The sequence below is a fragment of the Schistocerca gregaria genome, chromosome X (genome assembly GCF_023897955.1).
Source record: "Schistocerca gregaria isolate iqSchGreg1 chromosome X, iqSchGreg1.2, whole genome shotgun sequence".
Classification (NCBI taxonomy): Eukaryota; Metazoa; Arthropoda; class Insecta; order Orthoptera; family Acrididae; genus Schistocerca; species Schistocerca gregaria.
This window is the reverse complement of record NC_064931.1, coordinates 169347756-169368016: the sequence shown is the minus strand read 5'-3', so window position 1 is coordinate 169368016 and position 20261 is coordinate 169347756. Positions and strand designations below refer to the sequence as shown.

General features: G+C 45.1%; 1 protein-coding gene across 7 annotated transcripts in view; it reads left to right on the top strand.

Moving 5' to 3' along the window:
* The window catches only part of LOC126299039 (lysosomal acid phosphatase-like), a 612830-nt gene that overhangs the window by 482165 nt on the left and 110404 nt on the right, over positions 1-20261 (top strand). For 2 of the 7 annotated variants that reach the window (XM_049990680.1, XM_049990684.1), the window contains one exon: positions 19245-19343. The exons of the other annotated variants lie outside the window; for them this stretch is intronic. In XM_049990680.1, coding sequence (XP_049846637.1) covers positions 19245-19343 — 99 coding nt within the window. The remainder of the gene's footprint in view (positions 1-19244; positions 19344-20261) is intronic. 7 annotated transcript variants of the gene reach the window in all.

Genomic DNA, 20261 nt, shown 5'->3' with positions numbered 1-20261 from the left:
ATGTGTGTGCTGTCCTTAGGTTAGTTAGGTTTAAGTAGTTCTAAGTTCTAGGGGACTGATGACCTCAGACGTTAAGTCCCATAGTGCTCAGAGCCGTTTTGATTTCTCTGTGCTCGTTCAAAACATACATACTCCTGGAAATTGAAATAAGAACACCGTGAATTCATTGTCCCAGGAAGGGGAAACTTTATTGACACATTCCTGGGGTCAGATACATCACATGATCACACTGACGGAACCACGGGCACATAGACACAGGCAACAGAGCATGCACAATATCGGCACTAGTACAGTGTATATCCACCTTTCGCAGCAATGCAGGCTGCTATTCTCCCATGGAGACGTTCGTAGAGATGCTGGATGTAGTCCTGTGGAGTGGCTTGCCATGCCATTTCCACCAGGCGCCTCAGTTGGACCAGAGTTCGTGCTGGACGTGCAGACCGCGTGAGACGACGCTTCATCCAGTCCCAAACATGCTCAATGGGGGACAGATCCGGAGATCTTGCTGGCCAGGGTAGTTGACTTACACCTTCTAGAGCACGTTGGGTGGCACGGGATACATGCGGACGTGCATTGTCCTGTTGGAACAGCAGTTTCCCTTGCCGGTCTAGTAATGGTAGAACGATGGGTTCGATGACGGTTTGGATGTACCGTGCACTATTCAGTGTCCCCTCGACGATCACCAGAGGTGTACGGCCAGTGTAAGAGATCGCTCCCCACACCATGATGCCGGGTGTTGGCCCTGTGTGCCTCGGTCGTACGCAGTCCTGATTGTGGCGCTCACCTGCACGGCGCCAAACACGCATACGACATCATTGGCACCAAGGCAGAAGCGACTCTCATCGCTGAAGACGACACGTCTCCATTCGTCCCTCCATTCACGCCTGTGGCGACACCACTGGAGGCGGGCTGCACGATGTTGGGGCGTGAGCGGAAGACGGCCTAACGGTGTGCGGGACCGTAGCCCAGCTTCATGGAGACTGTTGCGAATGGTCCTCGCCGATACCCCAGGAGCAACAGTGTCCCTAATTTGCTGGGAAGTGGCGGTGCGGTCTCCTACGGCACTGCGTAGGATCCTACGGTCTTGGCGTGCATCCGTGCGTCACTGCGGTCCGGTCCCAGGTCGACGGGCACGTGCACCTTCCGCCGACCAATGGCGACAACATCGATGTACTGTGGAGACCTCACGCCCCACGTGTTGAGCAATTCGGCGGTACGTCCACCCGGCCTCCCGCATGCCCACTATACGCCCTCGCTCAAAGTCCTTCAACTTCACATATGGTCCACGTCCACGCTGTCGTGGCATGCTACCAGTGTTAAAGACTGCGATGGAGCTCCGTATGCCACGGCAAACTGTCTGACACTGACGGCGGCGGTGCACAAATGCTGCGCAGCTAGCGCCATTCGACGGCCAACACCGCGGTTCCTGGTGTGTCCGCTGTGCCGTGCGTGTGATCATTGCTTGTACAGCCCTCTCGCAGTGTCCGGAGCAAGTATGGTGGGTATGACACACCGGTGTCAATGAGTTCTTTTTTCCATTTCCATGAGTGTATTTTTAACGTTTTTGAAATTTCGTTCCGTTTTGGAAGTTTTGTCTCCTACATTCCTTTATTGTAACTCAGTTCACACACATCTGTGTGTTGTTTTCATTTCTGTGAGACGTTTATGCGGTATTCTGCCTGCTCCAACTATTCATCACATTTACTTACGTCGGTAATGTATTCTTACTATATGACTCATATTCTACAACCAATTTAAAGTGTGACAGCTGCCAAGACTACATAAAGAGAACAAACATTTCAATCACCGGACAGACAGTTCATAGCGTTGTGGAAAAAAGAAATTTTAAAAAAAAAATGCACGGGCGAGTTTTGAACTCAGCTTGACTGCTTTACAGTCAATCATCGTTATCACTTAACCACGGCGCCGTGGCTGTTCCACCTCGCTCGGTGTTCCACTCGTTAACCTTGGACCGTCCACAGTTTCCATTTTGCTTTTTTTTCACAGTTCACTATACATCCATTCTGTTTTCATGCTTGATCTGTGTTCAGTTTTTGACGGGCTATCCTCTGGGCCGTCTTAACATTAGACCTGATGGGGCTGCGATGGGGTGTTTCCCTTCTAAGTACCAATAAGGAAAGCCCTGGTCAGTCCTAGGATTGATAACCGTCACTGTTTTACCTCTGGCAGTGTTTGTCGATGTGTAAAATTCCGAGTTGCGCCGTACATGTTAAACAGTAGGTTCCACTATAAGTGACTGGTTAAGTCAGTTCAAAGCTCGGAGGAAAGCAACGACGTGCCACCTCCAACAGTACCATGCTTAGTGAAGCACTGTGGTATTAGAAACAATTCGGATTTATCGATACTGTACATCACGTATCATTGGATATCGATTAGGCATTTATAATGAATGAAAGATAGAGGGTCGAAACAGTGCCAAACCCTTTACTAAACATTGACTTTAAGAAATGATTTATCACAGTAGCACTAAAACTGTTCGAAAAATATCGGCAAGGTTCTCCGAATATTGAAACGGGAATTTGAATACAGCGCAAAGTATAACGATAAACTGTAGTGCGTCATATAGTTTTGGATACAATTTTTCTAATTGCTGTTTGTGTTTAAAAATTATAGTACCCCGTGGAGACGTGTGGCAGGTCTATCAACTTAGGTTTCCGTGTTATGTTCGCTGAAACGTTGCGCGACTCTTCGACCGCTGCAAATGGTTTGCGTGTTGCGCTTATTGAAGACTGTTGCCATCACGCTTATCGTGGAGAACACCACGCACGCCCTAAATTCTGGTCTACCCACGGTACTGAAAATATGCGGAACAAGGTTAGTGTCTTAACAACCTCGGGTATCCTAGAAACGAAGTTCAACTGCGTGTCGTCGTCGTCGTCAGCCCAGAGACTGGTTTGATGCAGCTCTCCATGCTACTCTATCCTGCGCAAGCTTCTTCATCTAAGAGCAACCTACATTTTTCTGAATCTGCTTAGTGTATTCATCTTTGAAGTCCGGGGTGGCCGAGCGGTTCTAGGCGCTGCAGTCTGGAACAGCACGACCGCTACTGTCGCAGGTTCGAATCCTGCCTCGGGCATGGATGTGTGTGATGTCCTTAGTTTAGTTACGTTTAAGTAGTTCTAAGTTCTAGGGGATTGATGACCTTAGATGTTAAGTCCCATAGTGCTTAGAGCCATTTGAACCATAAACTTGACATGCTGCTTGTCGAAAAAGTCTCGCCTGCGGTTAGAGAACAATATTTTCATTATGAAATCCAGCACCAATGCAGGTAGTACCAGGTAGTTATAGTTAAAGTGCAGCTGCTCTCGGAAGTCCAGTACGGGCTGTAATTACCGTATGGAAGCGAAATTTGTTCCGACAAAACGGTTATTCTGAGAGAAAGATACATTATGCATTTAGGCCCAGGCGAGTTCAATCTATGGAGCAGAATGAACATACGAAGACAAGCACCACTTTGTCCTTTTAGCCGTATTTTGGTGCCATGTCGTCAAGAATCGGAAGAATCCTCCGAAGATATGGAATTAAGTGTGTTTTTCAACTATCTGTGAAACTGAGAAACCTGTCAGGTTCGGTTACAGATGACCTTGGCCTGAGGAAATATGTGTCCAAGATTCCTTGTCAATGTGGGACAGCGTATATAGGCCAGACATGCTGGACAGTACAAGAACGCTGCAATGAACATCAGCGTCATACACGCCTTCGCCAACCGGAAAAGTAGGCAATTACGGAACACTGTCTGAATACGGGACATCGGATGATTTATGAAAAGACGGAAGCTTCATCCCCGGCATCATCTTTCTGGGATTGCGTCATTAAGGAAGTAATACTTATCCGTACAGCCGATAATCTCATCAACAAGAATGCGTGATTTCATCTGAGCGCAGCCTGGAACCCTGCATTGGCTGCTATTATATCACGACACGAAAATCAATATTCTTAGATAACAGGCTCGTCATAACATTGGTCTACTGCGGCCGTTGGTGAGTAACGTCTGGCCCCAATGTTGGCAAACGCAGCGATCAGCGCACGCGCAGGAGAGCCGCTCTGCGATTTTCAGCAGAGGGAGTTTGAATATGGCACCATCTAAGTACAAATCATGGCCCATGCGCGATTTCCGCGCCTGCGCACTCTTCGTGCGTGTGTTCTAGAAACGCGGCGTATACGTGCTGCTACCGTCAGTCGTACCTAGCCACCAGCAAGGTTGAGCCACATGAAGATGTCGGACAGTTGCGCGGAGGAAATATTGTGGAAATTGCACGTGATGCGGCGGCAAACCCGTAAAGACTATTTACAGCGCATCCGCCGGGAAAACTGGAAGAGTCACAGTGCAATGTCGATGATACGCCCTGTGTGTCTTGTTTGGGACAAACTTATCCCATCCACTCACGGTGCTTGCTGTTGAAAACAGTAATGCCGACTTTACTCTTCGCCCTGAAACTAACGTTCAGTACTGCTAGATTAGGTCTCAGGTGTGTTTTACCAGTGGTGTTAGTTGTACGTTAACAGTGACTCAAAGGAATATGGATAGGTATTTGTGTGTGTGAATTTTACGTTCAAGAAATCGTTCACACAGGAAAATCGTACAAACATACCGTCATTTGACCATCGGACTGATTCCAGTAAGGACGACATAATAACAAGCATCCGTGCCGTAGAGAAACAACTGAAAGATTGAAAAGCAAATAAATCGTCACGTCCGGATGGAATCCCAGTTCGGTTTTACAAAGAGCACTCTACGGCATTAGGCCCTGGCCTAGTCTGCATTGATCATGAATCTCCCGCCCAGCACAAAGTCCAAAGCGACTGGAAAGAAGCGCAGGTGACTCTAGTAAATAAGAAGAGTAGAAGAACCGACCCGCAACATTTCATACCAATACCCCTAACTTCCGTTTGCTACAGAATCTTGGAACATATCCTCAGTTCGAATACAATAAGCTTTCTTGCGACTGAGAAGCTTATGTCCACAAACAACCATGGTGTTGGAAAGCATCGCTCTTGCGAAACTCAGGTTGCCCTTTTCTCATATGGTATACTGCGAACTATGGATGAAGGGCAACAGGCAGATGCCATATTTTTAGATTTCCGGAAGGCGTTTGACACCTTGCCCCATTGCAAGGTTTCAACGAAGGTACGCGCTTACGGAATAAGTTACAGATATGTGTCTCGAAGACTTCTTAAATAATACAACCCAGTAAGTTGTCCTTGCCACCGAGTGTTCATCAGAGGCAAGGGTAACGTCAGGAGAGCCCCATGGAAGTGCGATAGGACTGCTGCTGTTCTCTGTATACCTAAATGATTTGGCGGACAGGGTGGGCAGCAATCTGCTATTGCTTGCTGATGACACTGAAGTATACGGTAACGTGTCGCAGTTGAGTGACTATAGGAAGATACCAGACGACTTAGACAAAAAGTTCTAGTCGGTGTGATGAATGGCAGCTAGCTCTGGATGTGGAAAAATGTAAGTTAATGCGGTTGAATACGAAGAACAAACCTGTACTGTTCGGATACAGTGTTACTAGTGTCCTGCGTGACATATTCAAGTCTTTAAAATATCTGGGGGCAGCGTTGCAAAACGATATGTGTTGGAACGAGCCTGTGAGAACAGGAATAGAGAGGGCGAATGGTCGACATGGGTTTATTGAGAAAATATTAGGAAAGAATAGTTCAGCTGTAAAAGAGACCGCATATTGGACGCTGGTGGTGCGAACTATTCTTGAGTACTGCTCAAGAGTTCATGATCTGTACCAGGTCGGACTGTAGGCAGACATCGAAGCAATTCAGAGGCAGGCTGCCAGATTTGCTACCGGTAGATTCGAACAACACGTAAGTGAAATGATAATTAAATCCACACCCTAGCTGCAAACAGGCGTTGACATACATCATTGGAGACATGTTGAAAATGTGTGCCCCGACAGGGACTCGAACCCGGGATCTCCTGCTTACATGGCAGACGCTTTATCCATTTCTTTTTCCCTTTTTTCAAAAATCGCTTTCGTTCGGTTCATCTGGTCGGGGCGGACGTCGTAAGACTCCCGTTTAAGTTCGTTGTTCATCGACTGACTCAGTTTTTTTATTACAGAGGGCAGCTAACCCTCTGGCCGAACACGCTGAGCTACCGAGCCGACTGTACGCTCCCCGTGAGATCTAAACTCCCAACATGTCCACACCAATACATTCGTGGTGAGCCTAATAGATTTTTGCCCATCACTCTCATTACTCGTGGCAGATTAATCTACCAAGTCCCGTACGAGTTGGGACATAGTGTATGCGTTAGCACAAGAAGGTCAATGGCCGAGTAGCCATATTTTAACTATATATGAAGGTAGTATCTGTTCCTGAAAGAAGCTGCATGGTCATCAATAATATATGTTCTTTCGGGAACAGATACTACCTTCAAATATAGTTAAAATATGGCTACTCGGCCATTGACCTTCTTGTGCTAACGCATACACTATGTCCCAACTCGTACGGGACTTGGTAGATTAATCTGCCACGAGTAATGAGTGTGATGGGCAAACATCTATTAAGCGCACTACGAATGTAGTGGCGTGGACATGGTGGGAATGTGGGTCTCACAGGGAGCGTGCACCTTGCAGGCGCACTACCCTCTGTGTCCTCGGTGGGTCAGATGGATAGAGCGTCTGCCATGTAAGCAGGAGATCCTGGGTTCGAGTCCCGTTCGGGACACACGTTTCAACACGTCCCCAATGATGTATATCAACGCCTGTTTGCAGCTAGGGTGTCGATTTAATTATCATTCCATTCTAGAGACGCTGCACGGTCATCAATGGTATTTGGTCTTTCGGGAACAGATACTACCTTCCCTGGAGGGAAGATGATGTTCTTTTCGAGGAACACTATTGAGAAAATTTAGTGAACCGGCATTTGAAGCAGACTGCCGAACGATTTTACTGGCGCCAAATACACTGCCCGTAAGGACCACGAAGATAAGATATTAGAAATTAGTGCTCATGCGGAGGCATATAGACGGTCGTTTTTCCTTCCCTGTATTTGAGAGTGGAAGATGAAATGAGTAGTTATGGCACAGGGTAGAGAGCCTGCATTCCCTGTATATAGGGTCTGTGGTACAGGATACAGTCCGCCACGCACCGTACGGTGACTTGAGGAGTATCTAAGTAGATGTAGAATGGAAAAGCGGCACAAAGACGCTATTCTGATCTGTTGCCGCAGCGATGGAGACCTAATCGCAAAATTTTGCTGTCCAGGTTATTGTATTACCCTATGCTTTGTGGTGTGGTGACTGCATATGACAGGCGTTTTCACACAAACAAAGATAACTGGGCATTAAACCGAATAAATCGAAGATACGTTACTATTCTGCAACGTGCCACGGGAGATAACGCTTGCCATCTACCAAAATAATCTGACAATATCCCTGGACAACCTTTGAAATTTTGTAGGTGGAATTGCGTGTTCACCCTGTGTAAAACCTGACGCTGTAGGCATTTCAGAAGAAACAGAACGGTATTTTTACACGAAGTATTAACAGCAAGGAATTGTTAGCTAGAACGGTATCGCATTCTATTAATGGTGACCAAAATAGATTACAAAATCTATTAGGTTGGGGCATAAGATGATAGCGATCATAGTGCATATGATCATTTTTGTATTCCGGTTACTATGGGTTTAATGATCGATTGTCATTTTTATTTGTAGTTCACTGTTGCTATTTGAGTTTACATATTGCCATTTTCTGATTTAAAGGTAGTGAATGGAGCCGTGGGCACAAAAAAATGGGTGTGGCATGTGGAGAAATCGGAACATTTCAGACATATTATTCTGGTTGAGTGATATAGGCGGGCGACAGCAGTCAAAAACATTTGCGTCGCATGTGGGAACAATGCCATTGGACAGAACATGCCAAGAAAATGGTCTCTTGGTTCATGGGGGACAGTTTTGCCGTTAGTGACTCTCCATCTATAGGGTTTGAAGAAGATAGTTGAAACGAATTAATACACATTGATCCACGTCAGTTTACTCGAATTGGCAAATGTGATGAATTGTGAACATTTCGTCATCGTGCGACATTTCAGCCAGCCGCTGTAACCGAGCGGTTCTAGGCGTTTCAATCCGGAACTACGCAGCTGCTACGGTCGCAGGTTCGAATACTGCATTGGGCATGGATGTGTGTGATGTCTTTATGTTAGTTAGGTTTACGTAGTTCTAAGTCTAGGGGACTGATGACCTCAGATGTTAAGTCCCAAAGTGCTTAGAGCCACTTGAACTTGCGATATTTCCATGCAATGTGGAAGGTTCAAAAAAATCGGGTGTATGGGTACCACATGCTCTAAGCCAAAATCGCAAAAATACGGGGGTGGCCATACGTGCATCTCTGTTTGCTCGTTATCAATTGGCTCGTGAAGAACACTGGCCATTCCTCTGCTGTGTCGTTACTGGTGACGAGAAATAGTATATTTACGCTGACACAAGGAAAAGAAAGGAATGACTGAGTACAAACAAAGCAGCAACTCCCTGTACAAAGAGCTGCGTGCATCAAATGTTATGCATTTGAAGGAATAGCGACGGTGTGGTGAACTACAAATTGTTTCCCCGAGATGTAACCATCACTGATGGCATTTATTGTCAAAAACTGATACGCCTTGCAAACGCAATCCAAGAACAACGACCACGAGGATTGGAAAACTGTGTGACGTAATCCTACTCCACAATAACGCTCGCCCGCATTCTGCTAGAGTGACAAAAGACGCTGTACAGGAGCTGAGTTGGAAAGTCATTCCGTTCACACCCATTTACAGAAGAAGCACTTCTAACTTGTTACTTCTATTTTTTCCCATAGCTATTTTTGACTGGTCATTGCAAATACTTTCCCCGCAACAGAGTAGGTATCATATGACTTTCACCTTTCCCACACCTAATGAAAATTTTAGCTAGAAAGCTTTTGACTTGGATGGAACGTGCCTTCCGTGTGGAATCCGGTCGAGATGATGAAGGTTATGTTCTCTGTGATTACCTTCTAAAGTTTGTTTTGTGGCAGTAATGTGTCTCACTAGGTAGTGCCGAGACGTGAATTGCGTGGTAAAGTTCGGATGCACACAGTGTTTTCAACTTACACGCCGTTATTCGAACTAAGTGGCACTTACTTCTTTCTTAAAAATGTTACGACGTTGGCCAAGATCGTAAGGCAGGCATGAAGGAGAATTTGCTTTGTCCTCGCGTATCTCTGACGCAGACCTGTGATGCTCCTGTTAGCAGCTTAGCAGTTATCGCTCCTTGAGTTTATAACGTCTTTCACTAGGTCCGAAATTACATTCTCTTAGCAGGACGGATTCTATTACAGTTTTGTGTGTCTGCATCATACGGTGCTTGACGTTTTCAGTGACTTAACAACGCTGTCCGCCATGATCACTTAAATCAGCCATCAGCATCACGATTACTTTATTGCACATATTATGCTTTCTGTTTACGACAGAGTTGCATTACCAGAAATCTATGTTACAGAGGAAGTTAACCAACCGTTTGTTCTTCGGTGTCCCAAGTTTGAAGTTGACCGAAAGCAAAGTATGATAAATATCGTGAATTTTTTTACGGTTCTTATTTACTAACAGTATGTTTTATGTATGGATCCAAAGGCACTGTAAGTTTCTTAAAGGGAAGAAATTTCCTGCATAGGGTGTCCTATTTCGGAATAGACACCTTAGTTATTTAGCAGTTAGCCAATTTTGCCTCCTTGCGCGTTAAAGAGCTACATGAAAATAAAAATTGAATAAATTCTATTCTACTGCAAATAACAGTGTGGAGGAAAAGTAACATGTGGTGGTTTCCGTAATAATAGTTTTTGCACAATCATAGTAAGGGCAGGTGTGAAATCCATACATAAAATGGGAAAAAGTGCAACCCTTATGCGCATTTTGTGATTGCACCATCATACGTAACACACAACCTAAATTAGCGTGGCTAGTGAAGTGGAAACACGTGTGTCTCGGTCAGCGTGTAAAAATGAGAGGGCACGTCAACTAATTTAGCATAAAAATTACTTCCTTTAAGAACACTTTAATTTATTATTCAGAACATCAAGTAAATCTACCACACACACACATTAGATGAATTCGTGGTGCCTGCTTGTGTGTCCGAAAGAACAGACACCAAACGGGATCCTCAGATGAGATACATTACACGTAAATTGAAGGTGGAGGAGGGAGAGAATGGAAAGGAATGGGGAAGGATTACCGATGTAATCTATACTGAGACAATACACGGAATCAGCGGCGACGAGTGAAAATGTGTACTGGACTGGGATTTGAACCCGGGATCTCCTGCTTAATAGACAGTTGCATTAATCATAGCACCACACGGGACACAGTGTTATCACAACTATGTGGACTACCTCGGCACACCTCACGGCCATCCACATTCCCACGGAGCACCACCTGTCCACAGTCCCTGTCCATATCCTCCATGCTCATTACTCTGAGATTCCCGCACGATGTTCATATAACTGATTCGCCTAAATTGACAATGGATCTACCTTCTTCAGTGCGGAAGCACAAGTACGTGGGAATCTCGGAGTAGCTGCCATGCAGGAAATGGACAGAAACTGCGGTTAGGCGGCGCTCGGTGGGTCTGCCGAGAGGCATGCCGAGGTAGACCATACGCTCACACTGTCCATGCGATCACACTGTCTCGCGGATGGCGCAGTGGTTAACGCACGTGCCTAATACGCAGGAGATCCCGGGTTCGAATCAATGTCTGGTACACATTTGCACTCGTCGCCGCTGATTCCGCGTAATGTCCCAATGCAGCTGACATCAGTAATCACTACCACTTCCTTTCCTTTCCCCCTCTCCCGCCCCCTCCACCTTCAATTTACATAAAATCTAGCACATGTTTGATCTTGGATGAAGCTGGTAGAGGGAGGAGGAAGGGTGAAACCCTTCCGTCCACCTCGAGGTCTTCGAGGCGAATTATTCCTTCAACTGGACGAGGATCACGAAAATAATTTGATTATTGAGTTTCTCCCGTCGTATTTGATAATCAAAATATCCATTGTTAGTGCTGTTGAACAGGTAGCAGCTCGACTTCCGCCTGAATCCGCTGAGGAAATACGTCGTGAAGCTTGTCGTGCGTTGACGAAATCCAAGTCGATGAAGTCAAATATCACCAGTAAAGAGAGGGCGGACATTCGTGATCTGAGGGAGCGCTCTCAAATTGTCTTACCGGCTGACAAAGGCAATGCTACAGTTGTTGTCTCCCATAAGGACTACACTGATAAGATGCAGAGCCTGCTAAATGACGATTCCTACCGGAAGATCAGCGTTGACCCTACAAAGAAGGTGGAGAACAAGAGGAGGTCGCTTCTCAAGGACGCAGATTTACCGGAGGGTGACGCTAAGAAATTGTTACCACAAGGTCCGGTACCGCCTAGACTATATGGACTTCCGAAGGTTCACAAAGGGGGGATATCATTACGCCCCATTGTCAGCAACATCAGGGCACCTACATATTTGTTGGCCAAATACCTGACGGGAATATTACGTCCTTATGTGGGTAAATGCCCTCATCACATCCGTAATTCCGTGGATTTTGTTAAACGCCTTGATAGCTTCAGGTTGGGTGAGTTAGATATCATGGTGAGTTTTGACGTCGTGTCCTTGTTTACGAGGGTACCCCTGCGAGAGTCACTAGAATTGATTAGTCAGAAGTTTGAAGAGAAGACCACTGAACTTTTCAGACATGTCTTGACTTCCACGTATTTTCTTTTTAATGGAGAATACTACGAACAAACGGAGGGAGTCGCCATGGTTAGCCCACTCTCACCGGTGGTAGCGAATTTGTACATGGAGAACTTGGAGGAGGAAGCCCTGTCGTCATCCGAATGGAAACCTACTTGCTTTTTCCGTTACGTTGACGACACGTTCGTCATCTGGCCACATGGTATGGATAAACTCCTTGACTTCCTTACACATCTAAACTCCATACATCCCAACATTAAATTCACTATGAAGACTGAAACGGAGGGTAAATTACCTTTTCTTGATGTCTTGGTCAAGAGAAGGGCTGACGGCACCCTAGGTCATGGGGTGTATCGGAAGACAACCCACACCGATCTGTATTAGCACGCAGACAGCTGCCACCACCCTTTACAGAGGAATGGGGTAGTTAAAACTCTAGTACATAGGGCGCGCACTATCTCTGACGCAGAGAGTCTACCCCAGGAACTGGAACATCTGAGAACTGTATTTCGAAAAAAATGGGTACTCAGAGTGGCAGATTCAACGTGCTCTTCGTCCAACCACTACAGCACAACCTGTGGAGATGGATGAAATCACGAGGGAGGAGGTGGGCACTGCGTTTATTCCATGTACAGGCGCACTCTCGGGGAAAATCGCCCGCAATTTGAAGAAACACCGGGTCGGAACTGTGTTTTGTCCTCCGAATGAAACCCGTGCACTGGTGGGGAGCGTCAAAGATGACCTCGGTTTGAGGAAGGCCGGCGTGTACCAGATTCCGTGTCAATGTGGCAAGTCGTATATTGGTCAGACGATGCGTACCGTCGAGGATCGATGCCGTGAACACCAGAGGCACACTGACTGATGTATCCGACCAAGTCGGCGGTCGCTGAACATTGTTTGTCGGAAAATCACGCTATGGAGTATGAACGCACGAGGATTCTGGTACAGACGTCGAGATACTGGGACAGCGTTGTTAGAGAGGCCATCGAAATTCGCACCAATGACGACCTCATAAACCGTGACTGTGGCTATAATCTTAGCAAGGCTTGGGAACAAGCGATTGGGTTAAACAAGAGTATATCGAGCAAACGTATAGTTGTGACGACCACGGCGGACAGAGCCATCACACCGACGTCATCTCAGACGCCGTCGCAATCTGTTCCACCGCGCGACCGTGGCGCGGGGCGCGGACGGCGGAAGGAGCGCGCCGCGGGCGGAGGGTATTTAAATCGGCCGCCGCCGCGACCGAACCCAGTTCCCTCTGAGCAGCCATAGCGTACGGATCTCAGTGCCGGCACGTTCACAGGAGCTCAGTCCGTCAGTTCACCTGATGATGGTGACATGTATGATCGCCGAAATATTGTGCTCGTTGGACACTGTAGACCAGCTGTACACCCGTGGATATTTTGATTATGAAAATAATTAGTTGTGGCCTTCTTGGGGAAAAAAGGACCACGAAATTTTCAGGTCCTGGATTGTTCAAGTTAAAGGAAATCTTAAGGTTGTCACGCAGTGCTATTTCAGCTTTCTAAATAGTTGCTAGTAGCAGTTTTCTTGGCGAGTATATAAGGGCATGCAGGTATAGAAGCATGCACAATTGTTAATTTGTATGCACCACCAGAGTAGTGGTAGCCGAGACAGCGAGTACACATAAGAACAACACAATTAGGAGTATCTAAAGCAGACGAATGAGTTGGCCGACGAAATATCGTGTAGGAAAATGGAATCAACGATTCGGCTGAATGCCCGACAGTATAGCATTAATTAATCACGTCGAGAAAACGCGTGAGATTATAAAACTGCGAAGAGCATTATCTGGAAGGAATACAAGCGCAAAGGCAGTTTCTCACCCGTTAGGACTAAAGTCGGCTACTGCGACAGGTTCTGCTCCAGTCCTACATCTAGATGGAGGTCTCTGAGAGTGACGGCGGACCTGGCAAACGTTACAAAGGTCTTTCTGCACCATGAGCGACAGCCTGTATAAACCTTTTCGCATCAACGTTCCTTTTCACACGGTATTTATTTTACATTTAATAATGTGTCAATAATCTGCTCCTGGTGAGGGCATCTTTCACTCCCAAAGCATTATTTCATTTTCCAGTACAATCATACAATAAAAAAGGAATAGGCAGCACTATTTCTGGACATATGGTAACCTCGGTCTGCCAAGAAGTTGCCAGGCCCTGGCACAAAAACCAGGCAGTATGTTTCCCTTCGGTTTTTATCTTTCCTCGTAGGAGGCTTCATAAAAGATTCCAGGGCGCTAATCTTGCCTTCAAATCGCCATCTTGGGACTTTTTTTCCACTCGGCTGCCATTTCATGTAGCATGATGAAAGTTGATTACTAAAAACACGCTTGAACTGTTTCCGCTTTGCCTTCTAGAACAGCCCTCTTTACAAAGACACAAATTAAAATGTACAACAGGCCATTCAGTTCCATACCCTACGTAAAAGTTCCACACATCAAAAGTTCGATTCTAAATTTATAGCTGTTAGATTACAGCTTCATAAAGGAAACACATTTAGGTTTGACACAAGATCTTGGCAAGATTACAAAAGCAAGCAGCTTTCTCTAGACACAGAGGAATGTAAAGTTCCACATTTCACAAAACGTAAAAAAGTAAAATACTTGCCTTCTCATTAATTTTTTTTATTTGTCGTATGTATTACAATCTGTCTACCCCTGCAATTTTTACTCTGTACAGCTCCCTCTAGTACCATGGAGGTTATTCTATGCCCTGATAACTTAACACACATTCTGTCATCCTGTCACTTATTCTTGTAGTTGTTTCCGTATGTTCTTTTCTTCGCCGATTCCTTGGAAAACCACCTCATTTCTTACGTTATCAGTCTACCTGATTTTCAACAATCCTATGTAAGCACCAGATTTCAAACGCTTCAATTCTCTTCTGTTCCGGTTTTCCCATTGTCCATGATTCACTGCTATCATATACTGTGTTCCAAACATATGCTTTAGAATGTTCTTCTGTACGTTAAGGCCTATGTTTGATACCAGTAGACTTTTCTTGGCCAGGAATGCCCTCTTTGACTGAGCCAGTCTGCTATTTATGACCACTTTGCTCCATCCGTCGTGGGTTATTTTGCTCCTAAAGTAGTAGAATTCCTTAACTTCGTCTACTTCCTGATCACAAAATTTAATAAGTTTCTCTCTCTTCTGCTTTCTGCTGCTTCTCACTACTTTTTTTTCTATTTCCACATTTACTTTCAATCCATATTCTGTATTCCAGACTGTCCACTCCATTCAACGGATCCCGTAATTCTTCCTCACTTTCACTGGAGGTGGCAATATCACTATCGAATCTTACCATTGACATCCTTTCACTCCGAATTTTAATCCCACTCTTGAACTTTATTTTATTTTCGTCATTGGTTCTTCGATGTACAGACTGATCAGCGGGTACGGAAGACTGCATCCCTGCCTTGCAGCATTTTTAATCCGAACATTTCGTTCTTGGTCTTCAAATGGTTCAAATAACTCTGAGCACTATGGGACTTAACATCTGAGGTCATCAGTCCCCTAGAACTTAGAACTACTTAAATCTAACTAACCTAAGGACATTACATACATCCATGCCCCAGGCAGGATTCGAACCTGCTACCGTAGCGGTCGCGCGTTTCCAGACTGAAGCGCCTAGAACCGCTCGGTCACACAGGCCGGCTCTTGGTCTTCCACTCTCATTGTTCACTCTCGGTTTTTCTACAGATTGTATGTTGCCAGTCTTCCCCTATAGCTTACTCCTATTTCTATTAGAATTTCGTAGAACCTGCACTGTTTTACATTGCCAAACGTTTTTTTCTAATTCGACAAAACTTATGAACATATCATAATTTTTCTTCAGTCACACTTCCATTATCAAGAGCAACTCTCTGGTACCTTTACCTTACGTAATTCAAATTAATCGTCATCTAACAGATAATCAAATTTCTTCTCTATTTTTGCGTATATTATTCTTGTCAGCAGTTGGATGCTAGAGCTGTCAAGCTGATTGCGCGATAACTGGCGCACTCATCTGCCCATGCTGTCTTCGGAATAGTGTGAAAGATATTTTTCCGAAAGTCTGCTGGTACTGTGGTAAGGTCGACATTCACAGAGATTCCTCACGCGAACGGGAACAGTCGTTTGGTTGCCGCTTCGAGTTGCTCACTAGGGCTTAAGTCAGGGGAGTACAGTAGGTGGCATAGCACTTAGCAGCCCCATCAGTCAAACAAATCAGTAACAGCTTGCACTGTACGTGCTTGAGCATTGTCCTGCAAAATGATGGTCAGGTCCTGCAAAAAGTGTCAGCACTTCTGTCTCTAAGCTAAGGTGATGTTCCATTAATGAACAGCTTAGAGACAGAAGTGATGACACTTTCTGTAGGACCTGACCATCCCTTTGCAGGACAATGCTCAAGCACGTACAGTGCAAGCTGTTACTGATTTGTTTGACTGATGGGGCTGCTAAGTGCTATGCCACCTACTGCACTACCCTGAATTAAGCCCTCGTGAGTTCAACTCGATTTATTAACCGAAGGAAACACTTCACGGCATTCGCTTCAGAACTGCTACAAATTCGTCGGACAATAGACCGCGTCCCTCGAACTGCCAACACAACTGGCACTTCTGAGAGGATCCTAAGACATCCACATCGCTGGCAACGGGTTATACACAATGCTGGTGACTACTTTGAATGTCGGTAAAACTTTGAGACACGTATCTATTTTGTGCGAGCTGTAAATAAATAGTTGCCACCATTAATGTTCCGACCCTCGTATTTTATTCGTGGTCTCCTTTGTGGATGAGGTACAGTGTGCTAAAATTCTCCCAATAAACTGATGTCGACCACTCGCCTTCTTGCAACTGACCTTACGTTTGCGTTCCATTTCAGATCGCTCTGCAATGTTATGTCTAGATATTTAACCGATGTGACTGTGTCAACCAGCATATCGGTAATACTGTATTCGAACATTACAGGATTGTTCGTCATACTCATTTGCATTAGCTTATATTTTACTACGTTTAGAGAAAACTGCCGTTCATAATTGCTATAACGCATCATTCAGGGCAGGAAAGGGAGAAAGAAATCTTAATATCCAAACCTTTGTGGGAATTGCAGCACACAGAAAGAAAGACCCGAATGAAAATAGCCTCAGAGTACGTGTAGAACAGTGTATCACCAATAAGGAATTAACACGGAAGAGAGGCGTACACATGGGTGAACAGTGTCATCTCGGGTGACCAGAAAGGTCTGTGTTAAACGGTCAGTTATTTAACGGCCATCAAACGAGACTGATACGCGAAAGAAACTGGACAAGGCTGCAGTATCGGTATGGCTTAATTCGAGTGTGGCAAAATGACCAGACTCCGAGAAATGAGTTTCTCTTATCGTGACATTTCTTCTCGTACACGACATGCAGCTACGTCAGTAATGCTTGTGTGGAACGGAACATGTACATCTTCGTCCGGTGTTGCCAAGACGATGGGGCGTTGCAATGATTTTGGGAAGACTGTGAAGACGACTCGAAGCCATCTGCAGCATGTTGGATTGTGATAAGCCGAAACACTACACGAGTCTGGTAACAATAAGCATGTGAAGTCGGTCGCTTTCGTGCTAAGTTGCGGAATCTGTTGCTTTTAGACGGATCCCGATTTATCTTTTCCTGCAGTGATAGTTCTGTACGTATTACATGGGATACTGTCCTTTCGTCAAGGAGCACCACGTGCCATATTTATTGGCGACAAGCGAGGTAACATTTGACGAGAATTGTACAAGCATTCTTCAAAATTTCACAGGTACCACTGATTCATTGAAAGAAAAAGCTTCGGATTACGTATTTCAAAAAAAGAAAAGTGTAACCTAAAAAAATTGTCAGACAGTTCAGATACGTATCAAAATTACATTTGCAGGTGAAGATAATTTCGAGGGGAAACTCTTCCGACTATCACATGACTTATCGCAACGCGAACCTTTTTTGTTGTATCTTTAACTATATTTGGGCTCTCTTCGCATCTTTTGATCTGTTGAAGATAATGAACAACCAGCCTTAGTTTAATACCCCAAAAAACTTTGACTCTTAGCAGTCCTACTGACAGAACTGATTTCATTCTTTGTCCTGACTGTTGCGCAGTATTTCGTTCTCATCTTTCCGCGTGGTCACGTCTCGAGAAATTATTTAAATCCATTTCCTATGAAATGTCATGATAGAACTTCGGTATTCTTAGTGACCTCACACCCATCTTTAACACGTATGATATTCGATTCTTAAACGATTTTCCAACACATTTTTTAAAGAAACACACCGCCATTTGATTGTTTTATTGTTTAGTAAAGTACAACGCAGGTTTCGGCCTTTAATGCCATTTTCAAGTATTTCAAATGGCTCTAAGCACTATGGGACTTAACATCTGATGACGTAGAACTACTTAAACCTAACTAACCTAAGGACATCACACATATCCATGCCCGAGGCAGGATTCGAGCCTGCTACCGTAGCAGCAGCGCGGTTCCGGACTGAAGCGCCTAGAACCCATCGGTCACGGCGGCCGGCTTCAAGTATTTGATTCTATGTCTTTAACACATGATGCAGAACACTTAACATGTTGTTAAGCTCAAAGTTGGCCATAAATTAAGAAAAATATTGGTTGCCTACGAAATGCCAGACAATCACCATTTTGCAACAGATGAATAAATAATTGTGGGCGCACGTCATATTTAATAATTACGTTTTAAGGACATGTGCTCACCTTTTATTTACCAACATAAGCCTGTTTTTATTAAATATGACGTGCTCACATTTTAAAGAAAATGGTGTATGACTGTTGCTCAGCAAAATCAAAACCTTGTAACATATATTTCATTCGTTACACTAGCTCAATTTGTCAAGGATGACGAATAAAATCGGTCGTGATTTGTTTAAAGTAGTCATTCGTGGCCCGACTTGGAAAGGGAATGAAAAGCTAAATCTGGGTGGCGGGGCGGGACTGAGAATCGCGGTACTCAATGTCGCGAGTGACGTACTTCCTCCACTGCTCTACTTCCCGGTTTCAGCTTCGGCATTGGTAGTCGGTTTAGATGGCAAATGCTGTTACACGAGGAACTGGTATTACTGAAACCGTCAGTGACTGAAAAATTATGGGCCCATACCGACAGTGTTCAGTTCCAAATACATTCAGTCTGCAACTATCCTTAAAGCCAGTCAGTACTTCCTGGTTGACTCGGTTAGGTCTTACTTTTGTTTGTTATGAAGTGTACTTCTTTCAGTTTTAGTACCATTAACTGTCTGTTCGTTTTCTTTATTATATTTTAAGTTACCTCACCATGTTTACAGACAACTCAGAAGCCCCTAGTAAAAATTGTACTAGGTTAATTGGTTGCTTGGTGCCGTGAGAACTTGCAGGAGAAAGTGCACTTTAACAGTTGCTATAAATACTGATGTTGTTGAACGACTAAGATAGATGTCTAAGCGCACGCAGCGCCCAAAGGTTTTCGTGATGTTTTGTTAACTGTTCCAGATTTTCCGCCATGGAGACCGCACACCAACGGACACTTATCCAGAGGATCCTTACAATGACGATAAGTACTGGCCCGAAGGCTGGGGTGCCCTGACAAATGTAAGTACAAACAAACACTGTTTAACGTATGTGACATGCGTATCTCATCAGTGAGCTATTACACTTACGAACCTGTACGCCTGCCACGTGTAGGGCCCCGGGAGCATGCAGAAGTGCCGCAGCACTACGTGACATGGGCTCGACTAATGTCTGAAGTCGTTCTGGAGGGAACTGACACCACGAGTCCTGCAGGGCTCTCCATAAATCCCTAAGAGTACGGGGGGCTGGAGATCTCTTCTGAAAAGCACGTTGCAAGCCATCCCAGATATGCTCGATAATGTTCACGTGTGGAGGGTTTGGTGGCCAGAGAAAGTGTTTAAACTCAGAAGAGTATTCCTGGAGCCAATCTGTAGCAACTCAGGACGTGTGGGGTGTCGCATTGTCCTGCTGGAATTGCCCAAGTCCGTCGGAATGCACAATCGACATGAATGGATGCAGGTGATCAGACAGGATGCTTACGTATGTGTCACCTGTCAGAATCGTATCTAGACATATCAGGGGTCCCATATCACACCAACTGCACATGCCCACACCATTACAGAGCCTCCATCAGCTTGAATAGTCTCATGCGAACATTCACGGTCCATGGATTTGTGAAATTTTCTCCATACCCGTACACGTCATCCGCTCGATACAATATGAAGCGAGACTCATCTGACGAGGCAACATGTTTCCAGTCATCAGCTGTCCAATGTCCGTGTTGAGGGGCCCAGCCGAGGCATAAAGCTTTGTGTTGTACATACAGCAAGGGTACACGAGTGGGCCTTCGGCTCCGAAAGTCCATACCGATGATGTTTCGTTAAATGGTTCGCACCCTTACACTTGTTGATGGCCCAGCATTGAAATCTGCAGCAATTTACGGTAGGGTTGCACTTCTGTCACGTTGAACGGTTCTATTCAGTCGTAGTTGGTCCTGTT